Raw genomic sequence first — 22,901 nt, forward strand, 5'->3', positions numbered from 1 at the left:
ACGAGGAGTTGTGGTTGGGCTTTGTTTGAAGGCAGAGGAAAAGAAGAGGTTCTTGTGGAAGCGGATGAAGCTGTGCGGAGGTGAAGAAGAAAGTTGTGGTTGAGCTTTGTTTGAAGGCAAAAGAAAAAGAAGAGTTTCTTGTGGAAGCGAGTGAAGCGGCAGAAGAAAACATTGCTCTGCTTTGTTGTGACGGGATTGATGGTGATTCTGCAAGAATTTACGCAAAACATCTGCGGAACGCCAAGTGATTCATATTGTGTTCACTATGGAAGCATCCAATTAGCGTAACATACATTGATAATGATAAACTAATTTTTTTATATAATTGTGTTCCTTATCATATCGTTTTTAGAATTTCGTATACCAGCATCAATCCGAGCTCGGAGTGACGTCCTGAGTGAGTTATTGTTTTTATTTTTTTTTATTTGTTTTTTTTTTTTATTTTTTATTTATTTTCTTTTTTTTTATTTATTTTCTTCTATTTATTTGAATTCGATCTATTGTTTACTTTTTTTTATTCTCATCTTCTTTGTCTTAACTTGTTATGAAATTGGATGAAATGTTGAATAATGATGCGCAGATAATCTAACCGTAGTTTGAGGACTTCCTCCCTTTCGTTCCTCCTTACTCCCACGGAATTTCTAAAAAGGGACATCCTCAAAGTGAATAACTGGCCTGAGGGTGTCGAGGAAGGGTGGGAACCTCAGAGGCCGCGCCTCATACAAGATCTGAGGCGGAAGAGACAGCAATTGAGACGGTGATCCGTCGTGGATCTTCCCCTCCTTGATCGCGGCACTCGGGTCCGGAGACTTACGGCTCCACACGCGCGGTCGAGCCGGTTTTTTTTTCTATTTTCCAATTTTAGTTCGCGTTCTATTATTCGATAGGCCGTCGCGAAATCTTAATTAATGTCTATTTTATAATCCGGTGCGGACCCACGCATTGGAATAGACACGTTGTTTTGAGTAATGAAGCGTGAGGGATCAAAGCGCTCAAAGGACCCCACCCACATTCCCGAGCCTGGCTAGCACAGAGGCGTGCAAGAACGTGTCGACCGAGCACTTTGATGAAGCTTCAATCTTTGTGGGCAGACCTTCACGGTCAATTTAGACAATGTGTTTAGATTTTTGGGATAGCTCTGCCCTCTAGGTCATTATCGGCCACGCAGGATGATCGAACTGATCTCCTATTATCACTCTTATCATTACAATTTTTACTTGGGGAGAACGGAAGATATGGGGTTATCCTCTACCACGCCCGAATCAAGTTTGCCGAAACCTATCGATCCCCAACCTGGACTAAGTGGTATGGCAAGCAACCGACCTACAACGGAAGTTCAGTCGCGTAAGAGAGTTAAACTCGATCAGTCGCAAATTGTTCGCAAGCCTGAGTCCCGTGAACCACCGACAAGTATTACCACGGCTGCTCCAAACTCATCAGAAAGTGCAGCTAGTGTTAACAGAAGTGATAGCTCAGTGTCGCCATCAAGAGCAATGTCTGATAGAGAAGTGAGAGAAGTCCCGTTTCTCAACCAGGAGAGATCGAAATGCAACAACTAGTGCCGCAGGGCCCTCTGGAGGAAGCGGCATAACAGAGACCATGTTGCAGTATTATCGTTTAAAAGGATTCTCCTTTGAAAACGGAACATTCCGATATGAAAATTCATTCGGTTTGCGATCGTGGGGAAACGCTCCATTTCAAATAAATGCTACAGCAACTCACAAACAAAGTTTTTAACTCCTATGGTCTCGTTACCTGTGGACCATTTAGCGTTTTACATGCCATTTTCTGCATATAATGTTCTCCCGCCAGGAGTGTCCCTGTTAAATGTCATCTGTAAAGCAACACTGGTTGGTCAAATGATATCGCTTAATACCAACTCCGCCGCCAGTGGGCATATATGTCTTCCCAAAATGCCAAGGAACTTGCAAGTGTCATGGAGGCATTCGGCGGAAGAAGTAGATGTTGCTCCGAGTGCGGCACAGAAGGGGCCATCGAACCCTTCAGCCAACGGTTCAATAAAAACGGGGAAGAAATTAAAGATGGAAATCGATCGTCCGGAGGCGCTTTTGATCCTCACGCCCACATTCTGCACGAAAGGCGCTTCTCGGGAAGTTTCTGCCGATGCGCGTCGCTTGCTGGACTCGTTGTTAAACGAAAGTCCGGGAGACTACGTTATTGTTCAGAACTGTCCAATGAAGGTATCTGCAATCTCGCAAACTATCTCTTTGTGTCAGGAGGATGAAAAAGTATGCGGATTTGAAACACGTTGCTCCAAGAAAGTGCAAGAAATGACAAGCTCATGAATAGTTGCAATCTGTCCGCTTACTCATCAAACCCATTGCGTTACTTGAATTCGCAAGCACCTCTCAGTTGCAGTGAGCATGTGCTCCGAGACAGACTGTCTTACTTCGTAAGTTTTCCTTTATCTTTTTCGAAAAAAAATACGATGTTTGCGTTTAGCAAAAGTGGTTTTTGTTTCTGTTCTTCGAGTACATTTCTTTATAATTCATAAATTTTTCGGTGTAATAAATAATTCTGCGTTCTGGTAAGAATGATGTGAGTTCTTTCTGTGACATTTGTGGAGAAGTGAGTTTTAAGAATCAAACGATTAAGGATACATTGATTCGGAAAGCTTATGAGCATTATTTCGGTTGTAAAGTCGGGGATCAGGACAAGGCGTGGGCCCCAAAATTATGTTGCACTAATTTAAGTTCGTGGTTACCTGGGGAATCACGCACAATGTCATTCGCGGTACCAATGGTCTGGGCGTGAGCCTACCCCTCATCCCGTGGACTATTATTTTTGTATGACGGCAATATCTGGATTCTCGCAAAAATCGAAACATGCTATAATCGAATATCTTTTCGGCAATTAGACCCATCGAACATAGTAATTTGTCACCTGTGCCCATACCACCCGAAAACTACATGCTGATGATGAAAAATCAACAACTGAACAGAATGCGCTACCGCCGGAAGAGGAGGATAGATGAAGATAAAAATTTCACGCCTAACGATTCTGTTCAAATCTCCCGCTTCTCAACAAAGTCAAAATGGATTTCAAGCGGCAATTCACCAGGACATCATTCTTATGAACCCAACTTGTGTAAATTTACAGCGGTTCTTTTTCTACATCTCCGCTTGATGTTTTATCAGATCTGTTTCGACGCGTAATTCGCTGTTTACTGTTTTCTCGTTCTCGTTTTCGTTTTCTTTCTTCTCATCCTGCTTTGTGCGGGCAATAAAATTAATCAAAACTAATCTTTCGTTTTGTTTGTCATATCATCTCGTTCTCACCCAACCTCGAGTTTGGTTGAATGTTGAAAGAAAGCCGGTCCCAGTATTTTCAAAGAACGCATTTTTCGAACATTGTATTTGAAGCGTTTCTCGAACAGATTCGAACGAACCAAAACTTTTCACACCAGAAGAATTGAACGACTTAGTCCGGGATTTAGACCTGACTAAAGTAAAAGCTGATCTTCTTGGTTCACGACTGCAGTAGAAAAAATTTCCTGCAGAAAGGTGTCAATACTACGTTTTGACGTGATAACTTCTTATAAATTGATGAACACCGGCTGCATGCATGAAAAGGTGTATCGTTTCGTCTGAGCGTGTGTGGCGCAGCGGAGTTAACAGCATTCGAAATTTATTTCGAAATTTGGAAGCGAAGTTCCAGATGTCCGGAATAATGGCGGACGCGAACAAATTTAACCACGCGATTCTAGGTCTGGAGGAAGAGTCTATCCTCCTGGTGGCAGACACTGTCGAATCGGCCTCCTACACACTGTTGAAGACCGAGTTGCTCAAGCGCCTGTCGGTGAGTCACCTAAGCTGGATCACTTGCTGGCAGGTTTGACGTTGGGGAATCGAACCGTCCAAAATGAGGCAATTGGGTGGAAGCAAGATCGACGACGGCTTGTTGAAATCACTCTGGCTGCGACGACTCCCGGAGAGCACTCAGGCGATCCTCGCATGCGTTTCCGGTTCTTTGGAGGCACTGGTAGCTGCGGCCGATAAGGCGCACGCGCGTCCAACAATAACGGCCGTTCAGCCGCCTTCTGACGAAGTTGGCGAGTTGAAGCGTGAAATAGACACGCTAGTTCCCAGTATGGCTGAAATGAGGGCGATGTGGGACGCTCAGCGTTCGGGCGCCAAGTCGCGAGCTCGAAAAGAGCGATCGGGTAGCAGGTCGTCAAGACAACCTACGGACCAAAGCATTTGTTGGTACCATCGCAGATTCGGCGAAAAAGCCACCACATATACGATCCAGTGTAAATAATCTTGTTGATACTGGTGCGGAGGTTTCGGTTCTTCTCGTCCCCCGGACCACCGGCTATTCCCACAACCTTTAAAACTCACAGCGGCAAATTCCTCGCGCATTAACACCTACGGTTACAGGCACATCGACGTAAGTCTTCGCTCGCGTAGGACGTTCCCGTGGCGATTCATCCTAGCGGATGTCAGCTTCCCCATTTTAGGCGCAGACTTCTTGGGTCACTATGGGTTGTCAGTGGATTTGCAGAACAGGTCCCTTATAGACTCCACAACCAATCTTAACTCGTCAGCCAGAATCTCATTACACCCCACTTTTGGAGGACATTACTGACTCTCGTGTTCGGGCACCCCTCCAAAAGTTCCGCCAGATTACTACCGAATGTAGTCTCTCTAAACCAGGGAAGCACAATGTGCAGCACCACATTAACACCACTGGTTCCCCTATCTTCTCAAAGGTGCGTCTTCTACCACTCCAGAAGCTGGCTATTGTACGGACACCTTCAGACACCTGTTGGTCTTCCCCACTTCATATGGTCCTTAAGCCAAACGGCGAATGGCGCACCTGTGGGGATTATAGAAGGCTAAACGCACAGATCGAAATTTATTACGAGTGCTGTTAATTCGACTGACAGATGCTACCACCGGCGTTCTCCGTGGCGTAGTAGGCCTTGCCAACTAACCGATTAAGTTGCAAACCACCGACCGGGCAGGTTGTTTTAATTTAACAGAAAATATTCATTTTAAGTTAGTTGCTAGCGTTCGGCCAAACTGGTCGCATTAAAACTTAAGAATTTACTCGTCATTCACAGAAAGGAGAAGAACTCCTCATATTATTCTGTGGCGCGGCAGGATCTGCGGCATTCGAAATTTCGCGGGGGGTCTTGGCGACGGCCACCCAGAGCGCAGCGCCACGTCGCCTAACTATTTTCGACCCCCTCAGCAGGCGCAACTACCTCGTCGACACGGGTGCGGAGGTTTCGGTTCTTCCCGTACCCCGGCATCATCGACTATACCCACAACCCCCTAGGTTTCGTCTGGGGGCGGAGTGATGTGGCGCGGCAGGATCTGCGGCATTCGAAATTTATTTCGAATGTTGCGGATGCGGACGGGTAGATGGCGAACTCTCCACTCAGTCATTTTCTGAACGCACCAGAGGAGTGGAAAATTAGCGGTGAAAAATGCCGTTGGTTGAGACAGTAAGGACCGCATGGAAATAAGTCGGTCTCTTCTGTATCCAACCGCGGCGCTGAACACATCGGCATTAGATCGCTCGTGACTGAACAAACTTATTAGGTCGCGTTTAATTCACCAGTGATTAAGAATTCATCTTTTTGTTTCGGTTTTTATCATATCTCCATTAACTGAGATATAATCTAAATAAAATAATAAAGTGACCGAATAATTCTTTAATTTTAAGTTTTCAGTTTAATTGAATTGTCATTGTACTCGTATATCCTTCATGTTTTCAGTAATATTAAATGAGACAGATAAGCAACTAAATGTGTTTGAGATTTGATGACAGAAATACACGTGACAGGTCTGACAAGTATGCGCCCATTCGTGCCTTGTGGTCTGTTTTTATTGATAACTGTCGCAAAAACTACACCCCTCACATGTATTTGACGATTATTGAACTTCTTGGTTTTCGACGAAAATGTCCTTTCAGGGTGTATATAGCCTGTAAACCTGACAAATACGGCCTCAAAATTGTAACAATGTGAGTAGTAATAGACCAATCAAGCCTTGAGATTTCAGTAGGTGCGATAGGGATAAGATGCGTTGTGAGACCCCCCGATTGGTCATAAGGGTGGTATTGCGTGGCCCCCTAAGCATCGTTGCATAAAGAAAATGGTTTGAAAGAAGGATGAGGATAAGACACGGTTGACGTTGGTTGGTTGGGCGACAGGTGTTTGATTGCTGCAATTATGGCTGCCTGCTGCTGATTGGCTGGGGTTATGAGCATGAGATACTGTGGTGTTACCAGGCAGGTTTATTTTGCGTGGGGCCTGAGTCGATGGAAGAAATACTTCATTGTCGTTTCGCTTTTACTTTCGCGAGGAATGCGGATAGTAGAACGTGTGGATCTAGGTGGAAGTTTGCATGAAGGTTCAGAAGAAGGATTAGACAGTATACTGTTATATCGTTTTTACTTCCGCAGAGCATGTGGATGGTAGAACGAGTAGGATCTAGTGGCGGTAGTGTTGTCAATGGGGCTTTTCAGTAAAGTTCGAGTTTTTTTCTCAAATCGTTTTGGTTTAAGGTTGACTTTTGCGACTTGGTTGCTCGTAGGAAGAATCGCTGGAGTCTATGTATACCGATATTTCATATTACGTTTATGTGAAATCATTCACCTTTCTTCCTAGGAAGTCAATAAATAGTTCGTTTGCGTACAATATTAAATTATTTATTCATCTTTTTGTACCAATGTCAGTTTCAAGGAACCACCACTAGCCTTGTGTTTCCCTTCAAAAACAAAGTAATGATGATGAATTTGGTCAAGCTCTTTTACTTGCTTCCGGTTTTTGATGTTTTCAGTAAAACGATGTGGTATTTTCCTGAAGCTAGACATTGTAAATTTTTTCCTTATCTTCGTTAGGGGTTTCCTTTTTTTCGAATACCCTTGGATCATTGAAGTGGATATAAAGGACGCTAGTTGGTTACTGTAACCTTAGTTGAACGCTGAAGTTTTGTCCGCCAATACAGCGGTAAATAGAAGTTAGTAAAACAGGAAATAGAATTGAAGTGTGTTATCGATTGACAAGTGTTGTTTTTATCTGCCGATACCGCGATAAATAGAACTTAATCAGTAAAACGGTAAATAGAATTTAAGTGTTCTATCGGTTAATAAAGTGTTGTTTTATACACAGTGATGTTTTGTTAAATGTTGTTGTTTAAATACTGAAAAGTGATGAGTGTTTTTACGTATTTGAACAGCTCCTGAGAAGGTAAGTTTTATTATTTAATTACTAGCATTATTTATTTATATTTAATTGCTAGTGTGGTGCGGCAGGATCCGCAGCATTCGATGGCGCGGAACTGGCCACTCATTTAGAACTCGCCACGAGAGTGGAGAGTTAGCGGTGAGAAAGTGCCGTTGGTTGTGAGAGAAAGGACCGCATGGGAATAAGCCGGTCTCTTCTGTCTCCAACCGTGATATAGAACACATCGAATCGAGTCCGATTTATTTTGCACGTTTCATTTTTATTCTTCCATTTACTGTTGCTACAATAACTATAATTCATCTGTGATTCTAATAAAAGTAGATCTTAATCAACTAAAAGTGTTGTAAATGAAAAAGCAGAATTGGCGACCAAAAAATTATAGTAAATCAAGTGATTAATATATTAAAGTGGTGACCCCAAGAGCACACACAAAAGAAAATGACCTGAAAAAGTGAACATCAAAGTCGTCGTTTTTCATCTACATCCGCTCGGAAATATTTGTATTTATACAATTCGTCGGTCGTCAACGGGAGGCCCATAGTACAGCAACAGTAATGAAAAAGAGAATCGAACAGCGGTAGCTGCAACATCAGCAGAATTCACAACATCTACCGACACCTTCATCGCATTATTGAATGAATTTGATACTTCATCGCATTATTATAATTCATAATAATTAGAAAGTAATTCAAATATTTTGTTAATTATTTTCAGGAATGAATTTGATATTTTTATATATGTAAATTAGTGAAAAAAAGCAGCAATAAAAGTTATACCCGCTGCAGGAGACGGCGTGAAGTGTTTCAAGGTGTTATCTCATCGCGGGTTCTCCATTTTCTCGGCGAGTATTTATTTTCGGTCTGCGCTAGCGAGCGTCCGCTTCGGGTGTGTTATCCACTTTGTTCGTGCAGTCAGTTGTGGGTGCGGCCTGCCATGTCGGAGCAAGTTCACCGCGTTTTCATTATAAACTCACCGCGTGTTCATTGCAAACTCCTACTTTTTGTTACTCAAGATGTCGTTCGACAGCAAAGACGCGGCAGGCAATTATAGTAAATCAAGTGATTAATATACTAAACTAGTATTATTTGTATATCTACTTTTGTATTGTGTTAAAAAGAATTAATTGTATTTCGAATGTTGTTAATGCGATAGACAGATGCCACCACCGGTGCTTTTCGTGGCGTATTTCAACTCACCACGAGAGGGGAAATCCAACGGTTGAAAAATCCGTTTTCGCTAAGCAGGTCTTCCAACCGGTCTTTAAAAAATTACTTGACTTAGTTGCCAACAGTCGTGTAAAATACTGTAAACTTATCCACTTTATCATTGCCTACTATGTAATATTTTCTCTAAAAATACTGTAAACTTATCATTGCCTACTATGTAATATTTTCTCTAAAATACTGTAAACTCATATGTACCGGCCTACTAAGTATAGGTAAAAATTGTATAAAATAGGAAATATAAATTAAAAATACGTAGTTCGTTGGAACTATCAAACTCAAGCTTAACGTGTTTTATTCTGTGGAGTCCAGGCAATTTGCTGCTCCCAAAATTTACACTGCTTGACTAGATCATTGTGGAGTTCAGGCAATTGCTGCTCCCATAGCTGGTTAGTCTGGAGTTTTGGCATTTAGCTGCTCCGACTAACCATAATCTAATCTAGAAAGAAAGAAGAGTAAGGTATTGCCAAGTGGACTGGCAACAATCACATAAGGTGGCACATCACAGGGATTGCCAAGTGGACTGGCAACAACCACATAAGGTGGCACATCACAGTCGACCGTGCTGGTCGCCTTAACTAAAATCGCGCATGGAAATATTACTGCAAAATACCTAAATTGTCCCCATTACATAGTAATAATAAAAATTAATGTCAACCTTGAAACTTCCCACAATCTAAATATTATACATACAGCCATCGCCACGACAGCATATAATTCATGAATCACAAGGGCCACGGGCCAGTTTATTACCTCGTACCTAATCCGCAAATACGCAATGACATTAGAAACTCCTGCATACAGTCTTCTTGGTCCAGCGTTACAAGTAATCAGGACACTAGGCAACAGTCCCACTTGAGCGCAGAATAAGCTAGAATTAGTGAAAAACTTCAGCGTTCTAGAGAACTAGTCCTCTTGCACTGAAGTAATATCGACAACTAGTATCTAAAAATTGTTTAGTCCTATTCACATAATAATGGAATTGTGGCGCGGCAGGATTCGCAGCATTTGAAATTTATTTCGAATGTTGCGAGTGCGAGCGAATAGATGGCGCGGATCTATCCACTTTGCGTAGCACACCACGGGAGTGGAAGATCGGAGTAAAGTGTGCCATGAGAGAAAAAACGAATTAAAAAATATATTCCTGATGTCAATTGAAAATTTTGTTAAGAGAGTTGAAAAATAGAATTAGAAAGTTTTGTTATAAATAAATAAAATGAAAAGTTAAAAATGTAATAACCAAAATATAAATGTTGTTGAAACTATAAGTTAAATATACTAATTTTGAACAACTAAAAAAAAAAAAAATCAGTGACAGGTCTGAAAAACATAATTACTGCGATCTTCCACTCCCTTGGCGTGCTACGCAAAGTGGATAGATCCGCTCGGGGTTCCGCCGCCAAAACGGAGGAACGCGTACGGCGAGGGCGGTCACTTGTGGGTCCGATGGGCCTGGCGCGTCTTTATTGTCAAACGACATTTTTCTTAAGTACGAGATGTAGACGCGGTGAGTTTATACTGAATCACGGTGAACTTTACACCGACACGGCAGGCCGCACCCACAAATGCACGCACGAAACGAGAAAAAACGAAGCGGACGCTATCCAGCGCAGACCAAAAACACCACCAATGAGAATGGAGGACTCGCGATGCTAAATACCTTCACGCCGTCTCTTGCAGCGATTTCAATTTTTTTATTACTATTTTTTTTTAACTGAATAAATAAATAAATATTATATATAAATGAATAATAATTTCACGTAAGTATAACTCCTTGACGGCGGCGCTGGTCGAGTTTGTCGGCTGCAGCTGCGGCGTTGGCGGTGCTGGGGACGTCCGTTTGTTGCTGTTGTTGATCGTTGTGGCAATGATGACTAGTCCGGTGCGTGAAAGGTGTTGTGCAGGAGGGCGTGCGTACGGGAAGTCGCGTAAAAATCTACTTCTGGAGAGGGTCCGACGTGTGTCGCGCAGTACACTGTGTAGAGAAGGTTTTCTCGCGTTTTTTCTTGCCTCTGCTCCGACTCGGGATGTGAAGATGCGACACGTTTTCGTGATGTTTACCACATCACTCCACACTCAACTGTAGATGCGAACGCGTGAAAATCGCTTGCCGTACGGTCTACTGATGTTTTGGAAGGATTTCTCAGTCTTTGGAAGTTCTATTTCTGCCGTGTTGCTCGGACGAATTTTTGTCGTTAATAGAACTTCACCAATGTCGGCGATGGTGGACAATTATTCACTTTTAATATTGACTTAGAGTGAAATACAATTAACTTATAACAACTAAAACGGCGGCACCTGCTGAGGAGGCGGCGATGGTGGCGGAGCCTTCGGCTCCTGCTGCGATAGCGATGGTTGCAGCGGTGATATTGGTGTCGGCTGCGACGGTAGCGGCTACGGCGGTGACGGCGGCGGCTTCGACCTCTGCGGCGATGGTGGAGTTGAGTGCGGCGGCGAAAGTGGCTGCGGCAGCGATGGCGGCTGCGGCTGCAGAACTCTTACTTATCTCCAATCGGTTGTTGCGGCTGCCTGCTGAGCGATTGTGCTTGCGCAGACTGCGATTTGTTGATGGGGATGATGATGTGCTTGAGTTTTTCAATTTTGCAGGTTCTGGGAATTCGGGATTCAGTCGCTGAAACCCCTAGGTTTCATCTGGGGGCGGAGTGATGTGGCGCGGCAGGATTCGCAGCATTCGAAATTTATTTCGAATGTTGCGAGTGCGAGCAATATAGATGGCGCGGATCTATCCACTTTGCGTAGCACGCCAAGGGAGTGGAAGATCGCAGTAATTATGTTTTTCAGACCTGTCACTGATTTTTAATATTAAGTTTGGAATTGAAAAAAGAACACTGAAGTCTTTTTGATTTGAAAAATAGAATTGGAGTTGAGTTCGCTGACTAGAATTGATGTTGAGTTCGCTGATTAGAATTAGGACTAATAATATGTAAAACCATTAATATTAAATGTTCGCTTAAATATTTTAATAAAAATATAAGTAATGTTAATTACTTAAGAATCACTGATTGCTCAACACCCGGTGTCGGATCCGGGATCAATTTCGGGATTGTCTGACAAATGTTGATCTCTGGGAGCGGATCCGAATCCGGACCCAAAACGACTGAGAACCCTTCGCGGAGTTCTAAAAAGATATTCGACATTTTGTGTCTAGACTCCAGCAATCGCCCAAGGAGACTGAACTGATTGAGACCCTGTGACGCAGCTTGAGATCCGAAATTATGACGGCAATTTTTCCCGTCCATATAATCACTTATTCGTGCGTTACATGGATGGTCATCCCTCCACGTAATCATCATCCCTCGTCCTCAGAGGAATCTCCTCACATGAATGCACTCCTGCAGACGTGGCATCAGAAATTAAGGAGTTGGCACAGTTTACGACGATCCACGTATCTAGGCTGCGACACCAACTTAAGCCAACTTTCGTGTGACACTCAATTAAGAGGCAGATGCCAACATAGTCACTAAACAAAATTACCTACTACATCAGCGGATTAGATGGCAGAAACTTAGAAAAAGGGATGTGACCCAATGTTTTAACTGCCAAAAATTTGGCCACGTTGCCTCAAACTGCGGATGCGACCCCAGATGGGTCAAGTGCACGGGCCCACACACCTCTAGGGATTGCCTCCGTTCGACTGTATAAGACAACCCCAGCAAGGAATTGGCGGCGCCCCTCAAATGTGCAAACTGTATCCGACTGGGGTCACCCAGCCAACTTTTCCAAATACCCCCGTAGGCTGAAATTACTCCAACGTAAAGAGAGCTAAAAGCATCCCGCATCAGACGTAAGGCCGTCTTCGCCTAATATTTTTTAAAATTTATCCTTAAACAATATGTGCTACTATGGATTTGAAAAGATACGTCTGCTCTAGCTCCACTGCGCAAGCATCGGGGCGTGTGGGATCCGCACCCACTACAAATCAACCCCAGTCTCGTAAGGCGACTGTGGAGATCGCTGTAATAAAATCTGTCATAGCGTAAAATTTGCCTGCAGCGGAGTACTAGAGCGGCGCCCAATCACGACGCTCGATTCGGCGAATAACAATTCATTGAATCTAGCGGTGACGTTGCATCGCTGACAACGAGTCGGTTTTTTAGCAGTCAAGCAGTGCACCAAGGCAGTCGCCGTGAAGAATATAAAATTAAACCTTCAAAGAACACCACACACCTGTTTCAGGTTCTTCCAAATTATTTAAGGATACTTTCCATTTCTTCATCCGCAAATTTAAAAGTAAATTCTCATAATAGAACTGTGATACCCCAAAGTGCCACCCCGAAGACGAACAGACATCGCCTGGAGCTACATTGAACCACCGCCGACGCATCTGGCGGCCTAGCATGAAGCAGGCGCAAAAAGATACTTTCTCTTCTCATCGTCGAGTGAAGTCGTCCTCAAAAGTCCCCGAAGAATTGCTCAGTTAAAAAAAAAAAAGACCAATTGCTTGTCATTAATAGTTTCAGTGTTTTGTTCATAGAATCGGAATAAATATTATAAAACCTGAAAATGTAAAATTTCAATTAAAAGAAAAGTATGGTGATAACCAGAAAAGCATTCGTTATTGACACTGAATCCCAAATTCATATTGTGATGACGCAGCGGCGACGAGAACCGTCGATACATTGAACTATCGCCGGCGGATCTGACAGCTTGACACGAGTCTAGTCGCCGTCGCCGAGTGCGGATGTTTTGCTCTTGTAAAATCTAATCTACGTCTGTTTTTTCCGTCGGCATATTTGAGTCGAATCACTCATGAGTTACACATCTCTACACTTGGAAACAAGTATTAATTGATAACAAGCCAAATGCCACACACGGCATATAGGGTAGTCCATACAGTGTTTTTTTTTTTAAATCATTTTATTTTAACAGTGACAGCTCTTTCGCTCTGAAATTCTTGACAGCGGCAATTAAATTTTTGAAGTACGTAAAACATGCATCAGAAACGTTTCAAATGATGTAAACTGCGTATGGCCAAGTGTTTGAGCCGATCGAAGGTGTCGGAGTAGCTTTCACGATTCAAAAATGTGTATATATGCACGTACTCTACCCGAAAATTGAATTGAATACCGCTGGTGTCAACGTGCATACGAGTATATGTATATGTTCTAGTATTTTCCCACACATCTCCCTATAACCTATATTTTACTACTTATGACTGCTTAAATCTCCTTTTCCCCTTGTTACACTTGATTGTTGTTCAGTGAGAGTGTGACTGCTACATTGTATGGCATAAATTATTACCTATCTATTCCCTCAAATACCACCTTTCGAATAATTTTGTCTTTTTATCCCATATGTATTTAGCAAGATAGAGTATTCTCTACCACCATTACTCTCCTTGCATTTTTGAGTTTTTTGGCTGATCATCGCTCTTTTGTTGATAATCTGTCATCTTCCTGCTCTTCATCATAATTGTATTGCTTATGTCCGAAGTAGTTTTACTATTCCTTTTCATTGGCATAGTTTCCTTTCTTTTTCATTTGTCTTGTGGGGTTGTCTGTCTGGCTCCAAGTCGGAGGCGTCGGGAATTTATATATTTTACCAGGACATAGTTTTATGATGATTTACCTATACGGTTGATGAGAGCATCTCATTGAGTTGTTAGTTGGGACATGTTCCCCCTGGGGTACTCCAATATAATACCTCCTTTTTATCTTTCTTCATGGCAATGACCTTCATCATTGTAGCATGATAGATCCTGGTCACATTAGCCATATGTCTGTTTTCAATTTTTGCTTTAACGGCAATCTTTTGTCTTTTTTGAGATTTAGCTGAGGATCTTGGCGAAAATCTCTGTGGGTTATGAGTTGGAACTTCGGTGTTGGTTCAGTTTTTTCTGATTTTTTAACATCTCCTTCCACTCATAAAGGGGAGATCGTAGTCATGTGCCATCAGATGTAGAGAGGCTGATGTCCTACTGGGGTGTCTACTCCTTCTCCCTATTTTACCTAGAGTCGTGGGCCTTACAGACAGTGTAAAGCAGCCCTTCTGAAAGCAGTTGGGTTCCCGAACTCTTAATATTTTCCAGGATTTCTTCAGGTGACATTTGTAGTTCCTCTTGGAATCTCCTTCAACTCTTTTTTAAGTTTTCGAACGACTTCTTTGAGGTTTCCTTCTTGTGTTGTTTGTGCTACACTTATGTGTGAGCCCCTCCTCTCTTTTGAATGATGCTCTACTGGAGTATCGTTATATATTTTTCCATCCCTTTATAAGTACCATAGACCGACCATGAGTTATGAGCAAAACCCACATATGGCAAAGATAAAATTCTCAACAGAGAATGTTTGACAATTATACACTGAATCCTAACATCTGGGAAACAGATAAGATAAGAAGATTACTCTTGAGTCATCGGCAGCATCATAAATCTTTAACAACTCATGTACCTACCTTTACATATGGTTCGAAACGGATATCTATATTATACATTTCCCGATAAGATAAGCTACATAAGTTACTTTAGAATTATAACTTTATTAAAAATAAAAACCTTCTTTTTGGATTCCTAACTCCGCAACAATCTGCGGAAGCTACAATCAGCAGCAGTCTGCCGTTGGTCTAAATCACACTGGAATTGCTCAGGAAAGATATCGCTGTATAGCAATTATCTATCCTTATGAAAAGCAACTAATCAAGTGTGTCGAGCCTCGGGGCTCTAGTTCTTTTATACGATTCTTACTTACATTCTAACATATGTTAATTCCTTATTTTCTATGCACTAACCAATCAAATTCCTTTAATTACTTACTTGCAATTTTCTTGACCAATTGGGTCTGTACATAACAATATATGATTGTGACGTCATAACTTTCTCTTTCTTTCAATTTACCAATCTATAAACATACGGGTCGTGCTGGTCATATGCCTGTATGCATTTCTTATGCATAGTCATGTAGCTATGTAGATGGGTAATGTATGCATGGCATGTTGTGACTCAAGTGGGTCTTATTTCATGTGTTTTGTTCGGCGGTAGATACAAAGTGAACTCTAGTGACTTATGAGGAAATATAGGTCAGTTAATGACTGATTGCTATTGTTTACGTAACTTGAATATTTGTGTGAGGTCGGGTAAGTTATTTGTGTGAGGTCGGGTAAGGTTTCGTATTACTAATGAATTAAATCTATCGTTTGGAATGATATCACTACAATAAGATGGACTGGGAATTGTATTTAGTTTGTAAGGAAAAGATGTACGTTCGTAGGTTACATTAGATCTAAGCAAATCGGCAGCAGGCAGTCTAAAATAAATATTGTGTAGTGAAGTTTGTGTTGTCTTTTCGTAACTGGCGCAGTCGGAAAAAAAAAGTTTCGCGTAGTTGGGTCTTATTCGCATCATTAAGACGATACCCTTAAAGCTTCTATCGGTGAAGTATCCCTACGTGGAAAACAATAAGTGTAATAGTAACAGTAAGTCAATTTCGAATTTAAATTGAAAATGGTTGATGAGTTAGTGACCAAAATGAGTAAGCTGTTAGCAAGTGGTCCTGAAACTGGGGTTCCAACTACATATAAGTCCTAGACTTACGGACTTACCACAGGCATCTACCTCAACCGCATCATTTCAAAGAAACCAGCTGTCATATGATGATATCTACAAAATAGCTATAAGGATGCCAGAATTTGATGGCGATAATGAGAGATGTGACATATAAAGCTGGACAGCTCAAGCCAACAAAATTCTAATAAAAATTCATAATTTGGATGAGTTAGAAAAGGATCAACTGTACCAAGTGATCCTTGATAAACTTGTAGGCAAAGCAGCGAAGATATTAAGAAAAGCAGGACGATGTACATCTTGGCCTGATGTCATTAGTTTACTTCATATGAACTTGTGGCGCGGCAGGATCTGCAGCATTCGAAATTTATTTCGAATGTTGCGGATGCGGACGGGTAGATGGCGCGGAACTCTCCACTCACTCATTTTAGAACGCACCAAGGGAGTGGAGAATTAGCGGTGGAAAAATGCCGTTGGTTGGGACAGTAAGGACCGCATGGAAATAAGTCGGTCTCTTCTGTTTCCAGCCGCGGCGGTGAACACATCTAGATAAAAACAAAACCGAATAAATATCTTTTTGCATGTTTCACTTCTGTCTAAGCAAATTTTGCACAGAACAAAACGAAAACGTGTATTCAATAATTTTTGTTTATTTTAAGATATTATTTTTTCTACAAAAACAAAAAAATAAATTCTATAACTTTCGTTAAAGTGAATTCATATTTTGTAAAAGTTGACAACGTGTTAAAAGTGGTGACCCCGACGCTCGAATTCGCACCAGCGCCGCCGCCGAGGCGAACCCCAAGGCCATCAAGTCTGGTGATTCCGCCATCGTCATCCTCGTCCCAACCAAACCTTTGTGAGGCAATTGGGTGGGAGCAAGATTGGCGATGATCTGATCAAGTCGCTCTGGCTGCGACGGCTCCCGGAGGGCACCCAGGCGATCCTAGCCTGCGTCTCCGGTTCCTTGGAGGAACTGGCAGCGACGGCCGACCAGGTGCAGGAGGTGTATGTACGCCCAACCATAGCGGCCGTTCAACCACAGTCGGATGAGGTGAGCGACTTAAGGCGCGAGATAGCTGCTTTAGCAGCCAGCGTGGCCGAGATGCGGGAGACGTTGGACGCTCAGCGTTCGAGTGCCAGATCGCGAGCTCGCTCACGGTCTGCCACACGAAAAGGGCGTTCGGGTAGCAGGTCGTCAAGACAGCCGGCGGACAAAGGTATTTGCTGGTACCATCTGAGATTCGGAGATAAAGCGACAAGATGTACGCTACCTTGTAAGTAATAGCACAATATGAATATTTAGGACATACATATAGAATAAATATTATTGGGTGCAGGCATAATATATTTTATATTGCCTGTTGAATCCATTCAACATTGTACCAATATTTTATAATATCAATATAAAATAATCATATTCAAAATTTAATCGATAAATTTTCAAATATACTAAAATCAATTGCAACATTCCGGTTTCACATTTCGTCTTGGAAAAATTTAAAGTTAGCATATTTCAATTTATCATAACGTTCCGATCCAAATGTAATTTAATGTAATTGGATCGATCGTTCAATTTTTTCTTCAATAAATAGCTGACCCCATCAAAATCAATGCACAAGCCCTGTAAATTTGCAATGTAAACATTATCTATTTTTCACACAGTTAATATTAAGATTATTCATGTATAAATACACTTTGTTAGGTTAACAAAAATCAGTGAGATTATAACGTTGATATAGAAACAACAGTCTTTTCTATAATTCAAATATTTACACAAAGGTTCCTCACTCCCTTTACCCACAAGTGATTTGATCCTACTACAATTGGATCCTATCGCTTTCCTTAAGTTAGATTATACAACGACTGGAGCGGTCGTTCTATAAGCTATCCAACAAATGGTCCGTCGAGCCTACCAAACGAGAGGTCAATCGAACCCTCAAAAATAGGTAGAAACAGTCCTGAACAAATTTATCCTTGAACAAATCCTTCAACAATTTTATCTCCGTACCGATTCCTTAAACCAGAGTCTCCAAAACTTCCCAGTCTCCCAAAATTAAAAAGCGTTCAATACCGTCATCATTTTAAGCGGAGAAATGGCGGAAGTATTACTAAAACACCAGCAGGACATCGCGAAAGAAGGAGAAATCATAGAAAGAAATTATAAGAAGGATGGCCCTTCGCGTAAAACTGACGAATACTATTCGAGGAAAATCAACAGGCTTAACGAGCTTGTTTCGATATTTCGCTCGAATCATCAACAGCTTCTCCTCTTATTGGATCCAGAAGATCCAAACTTCGAATTATACAAGGAGGTGGAAGCCAAGTTCGCCTCATTTAAAGACCTAATGGAAAAAGATCGGTATCAGTTACCGACGAAAATTCCAACTAGCCTTGGACCAGAAGGTCTTTCAACGGCAGTTACTCCGTCTGCCAATGAAAATCAGCGCTATGACTTAAGTGAAGACTTACCGAAACTCCCAGCAATCCAGATACCACTCTTTACCGGTCTTAGTAAAGAATGGAGCCAATTCATTGAATTATTCAAATCAGTCATTCACGAGAATAGAACTCTAAAAAATATCCAAAAATCACAATACTTGCTGGGTTATCTTCGAGGAGAAGCGAAAGAAGCCGTGGCACATCTCCAGCTCACAAGTAGCAATTACGAAGCTGCGCTTCTTATTCTGGAAGAACGTTTCTCCAACCCTCGGCAGGTGGCTACCGAATACCTAGATTCAATACTGGACATTAAAAAGCTGGATTATAGATCCACAAACGATGTCATATCCATGTACAATACAATCAGAAACTGCCTTGCCGGTCTACAAAATTTGGGGTACGCGACTAGCCATTGGGATCCCATCATAATTCGTATTATCATGCGAAAATTCGACACTGAAACACTCAGATTATTCGAAGAAAATTTGGGCACCAACAAAGATTTCACATCCGTCGAAAATCTATGCTCTTTTCTACTGAAGAGATATCAACTGTTATCCACAATAAAACAAAAGCCCACAATTTTCGAAAACAAAAATAATTTTACTCACCCGCAACAAAAAAAAAATCGTTTCTCGTATCTGCTACCGCAAAACCCAATTGCATTCTCTGTAAGGGTAAACATAGACTATTTGCTTGCGAGAAATTCAAGCAATTCGAGGTCGAAAAACGAATTGATTTTGCAAACAGCAAAAATTTATGTCTAAACTGCTTGTCACATGGAAACAGTTTACAATGCAAAAGTAAATTGCATTGTTTCGAGTGCAATGGCCCGCATCATACATTGCTTCATAAAAATTCTCCAATAAATTCTAATTTTGCAACTAAACAAAAAAATTCGCAAAAAACATATACGGTCATACTAGCCACTGCACTAATCAAGGTGAACAATAAGACCGGCGGTCAAGTTACCATCCGAACGTTAATTGACCCCGGTTCACAAATTTCATTTATAACCCAAGCCGCAGCAAATAAGCTGGGATTGCAAAAATACAATGTATTGGCAAAAATCACAGGTATTGGCGGCATACATGCTGCTACAATAAGAAAAAAGATTAATGTGCACATTTCGTCAACGTACGAAAATAAGTTTAACTTATCCACTGATATGCACATAATGCCGTCATTGAACATGACACTGCCAGAAAAATCCATGAAGTTGGAAAGACCGACATGGGTCAATACTCTGCAACTTGCAGATCCGAACTTTGAAAATTCAATGAATATCGATGCAATACTAGGGGCCGATGTGTATGAGCACATCGTTGAGCCCGAAATTAAAAAAGGAGAAGTTCTTCTTGCCCAGAAAACCAAGCTGGGCTGGGTTTTATTGGGAAAAATGCCAATAATAACAAATAACTTGATCAAGGCATCAACTAAGGTGCTGGTTATAGCCTTTCAAGTACTTGATCAAGTATTTTTTTCAATTCACTACAGAAGCTAAGGTAATAAACTTAAGCTTGTCAAATATGAACTAAAGTATGCGTATTTAACTATACTAACGATTTCAATCGAAAAAAAATCCAGACATATCACACACAATATAATAAATCCAATTTGGTTTTTTCTTGATTAGAAAATCATTTTCCTGATCAGCTGATTATTTTTGAATGTTTCCTTTTTCAACCGTTCCACTGATAGTGTACCTGTCAAGAAAGTTTTACTGATCGTTTATAACCTCAAAGCGTTTTCGGGATTATTATTTTCTTAAACGTTTTCGGCAAAAAAATATCGAAATAGATCGGAAAAATAGGAAGCGTCGATCACAAGAGGCCCGAAATATTAAAATTGAATTCGAAACCATACTCATAATGGAAGTCGAAAGCCGTCAATGCTTATATGCAAAAGACAAAGAAGATTACAAAAATAAAACGAAGCGCGAAGACGCGTGGAAGGACATCTCCAGCATTCTAAATAGAAGTGGTAGGTAGATTATTATTATTAACTGGATTTAAACACTTAAAAACTTTATAAAAGTTTCAGAATGTCAATCGAAATGGAATATACTTCGAGACAGTTTTCGCGGCTACTATCGTTCGTTATGCAATACTCCAAGTGGATCGGGGGCAACAGAGACCGTAAAATGGCCACACTTCAAAGCGATGATGTTTTTGATTCCATATATTCGTGTGCCAGAAGAGTAAATGGTTTTCTGTTTCGTTCAATCAAATATTTATTTTTTATCTTCCCTAGTGATTGTGGGAATCACTCGAACAACTCGCCAGAACTATCCGCTAATACGATTTTGCAAAGCGAAGACAACTCTCGTGACTCCGAATACCACCAACCAGGCAATTTGTTTGCAAATAATAATAGCAAAAGAAAGAGAGATTGTTTCGACGAATCACCGATGGTCGAATCAATGGATCAATTTTTTGGAGAAGAAGGTTAAATGCACTTCGACTCATACGGAAGTATTCAAAAAATTTCATGGGGTATTTCACCAATCTGTTTATTAACGTGAAATATTTACCGTATTTTCTTCTTTCCATATTTAGCGGATGTACTTGATACTTCCTGGCTCTTTTATATTTTCTTCGAAAACAACAGAGAATTGCTAAGTACATTAAATATTTTCTCCTATTTTGTACTCGCATATTGATTTTCCTTTGTACTTTTCACTAGGTACTTGGAACCACAACAGTTCTTTTCAACTGACAGAAAATTGACAAGCTATAACCGGCATTCAAGTAAAATGATCAACAATTGCACTTTTCCATTTGTTCCAGAAATTTTTGTCAAGTTCTTGAAAGGCTATAACCAGCGCCTAAGACTAAACAGAACAGACCCGCTCCAGTTAGCAAACAACAGACCACAAAGAACATGGGTGGCGGCCAAACCAAACAAGTCGACAATACCGGCGAGGTGATAAATTCAGTAATAGTTAACCCGGTAGACGTCCAGTCAAAACAAATTGAACTTATCTTAATCATATTAACATCGCTTGTCGGCATTTCCTTTGGATATCAGATCTATAAGGACTATCGCAGGAGCCTGAAAAAGAGATACATATCCAACATATCCAACATAATCAGCTCGGGCAGTGCTAAATCTCCACAGGTATAACCCTGAATCTTGAGAAATGATGCTTTGAGGCCATTTTTAAATTTTTAAACAAAAAGCTCACAGATGCACTGGCACTGTTAGCGCTTAAATCCTAGGTTAAGAATTGTAACAAAGTAAGTTAGAGGTCTAAGTAATGATCTAATTCTTGCTGTAATTAATTAAAATGTAGAATAAAAAAAAAAAAATCTGGTTCTCTAAGAATTTTTAAAATTTTTTTCTTATATTGTCCCACATATCTCCCTTTAACCTGTATCGACTTATGACTTCTTATATCTCATTTTCCTTGTTACACTTGAATGCGGTTCAGTGAGAGTGTGACTTCCACATTGTATGGCATACAGTTACTCAAAAAAGTATCCGGACAATGGTTAATTTAGAATTGTAATGCGAAAAACATAGATTTGTAAAATAGTAACATAATTTCGTTTTCCACGATAATAATATTTTATAGCAACACTTTCGAATGAGCGAAAAAAAATCATCATTTCGTTTTATTACAGTTGTTTTTCTGAGAATTTATGTATACATGCTTGTTATGAAAGTCAAAAAAGTATCCGGACAGCGATGAATTCTTGGAAAATGCACAATATTGCAACTGAGTTGTCTTTTGATTTAACATGGTGATTAAACATTGATTAGTAGCGCATTTAATTCTTCTGTGTATACACACGTTTAATAAAGATGGGTCGGAAAACGCGGGAGATTAGTAGTGATGTTAGAAAAGTTATTATTGATCTTTTCAAGGACAATAAACGGATACGAGCGATCGCGGAAATCGTGAAAGTGAATAAATCGACGGTTCATGAAATAATTACACACTTTAAAAAAAACGGGTTTCATCGATAAGAAAGGGCGATCAGGCCGTCCACGAAAGTTTAATGACCGAGAAGAAAGATGGATCGTGCGGAAAATGAAATGAGGTTTGGTAAAGTTACAAGTGTCGAAACAATTAGAAATATTCTTCGAAAGAATAATTTCCACGGTAGAGTTCCCAGAAAAAAGCCCTATATAAGTAAGCAAAATCGGCAAAAAAGGCTACGGTTTGCTATTGCACATATAAATAGGTCTTACGATTTTTGGAAAACCGTTATATTTGCCGACGAAAGCAAATATAACATATTTGGATCAGATGGAAGTAATTTTGTATGGCGGCAGCCAAATACGGAGCTGAATTTGAAAAATTTAAAGTGCACGGTGAAACATGGCGGTGGTTCTCAGTTGGTATGGGGCTGTATGTCAGCAGCGGGAGTTGGCAATTTAAAGTTTATAAATGGGAAATATGACAAATATCAGCATCTCACAGTCCTTAAGGAAAACTTACTTCAAAGCGCAAGGAAAATGCAAATGGAGCATTTTTGTTATTATGAGGACAATG

The 22,901-nt window shown here is 40.8% G+C and overlaps 2 protein-coding genes and 1 long non-coding RNA gene across 4 annotated transcripts in view; 2 read left to right on the top strand and 1 right to left on the bottom strand.

Annotated features, from left to right (window-relative positions):
* Positions 1–22,901, bottom strand: part of LOC119647460 (cleavage and polyadenylation specificity factor subunit 5) — a 153,091-nt gene that overhangs the window by 19,409 nt on the left and 110,781 nt on the right. The gene's annotated exons all lie outside the window — the stretch shown is intronic.
* Positions 15,677–21,567, top strand: LOC119647462. The gene is made up of 2 exons (XR_005248877.1): positions 15,677–15,870; positions 21,190–21,567. It is a non-coding gene; the product is annotated as an uncharacterized LOC119647462 (long non-coding RNA).
* LOC119647461 (transcription factor Adf-1-like) lies at positions 18,850–21,567 on the top strand. Of its 2 annotated transcripts, XR_005248876.1 has the most exons (4): positions 18,850–20,383; positions 20,438–20,600; positions 20,654–21,021; positions 21,086–21,567. XR_005248876.1 is itself a non-coding variant. In XM_038048393.1 (3 exons), the coding sequence occupies exons 1-3, from the start codon at positions 20,272–20,274 to the stop codon at positions 20,850–20,852; spliced, it is 474 nt and encodes a 157-aa protein (XP_037904321.1). In that variant the 5' UTR covers positions 18,850–20,271; the 3' UTR covers positions 20,853–21,567. The 2 variants fall into 2 exon arrangements, 1 of the variants encoding a protein (XP_037904321.1); XM_038048393.1 differs by having other exon boundaries at positions 20,654–21,567.

Source organism: Hermetia illucens, chromosome 2 (assembly GCF_905115235.1).
Source record: "Hermetia illucens chromosome 2, iHerIll2.2.curated.20191125, whole genome shotgun sequence".
In the NCBI taxonomy this organism is placed as follows: domain Eukaryota; kingdom Metazoa; phylum Arthropoda; class Insecta; order Diptera; family Stratiomyidae; genus Hermetia; species Hermetia illucens.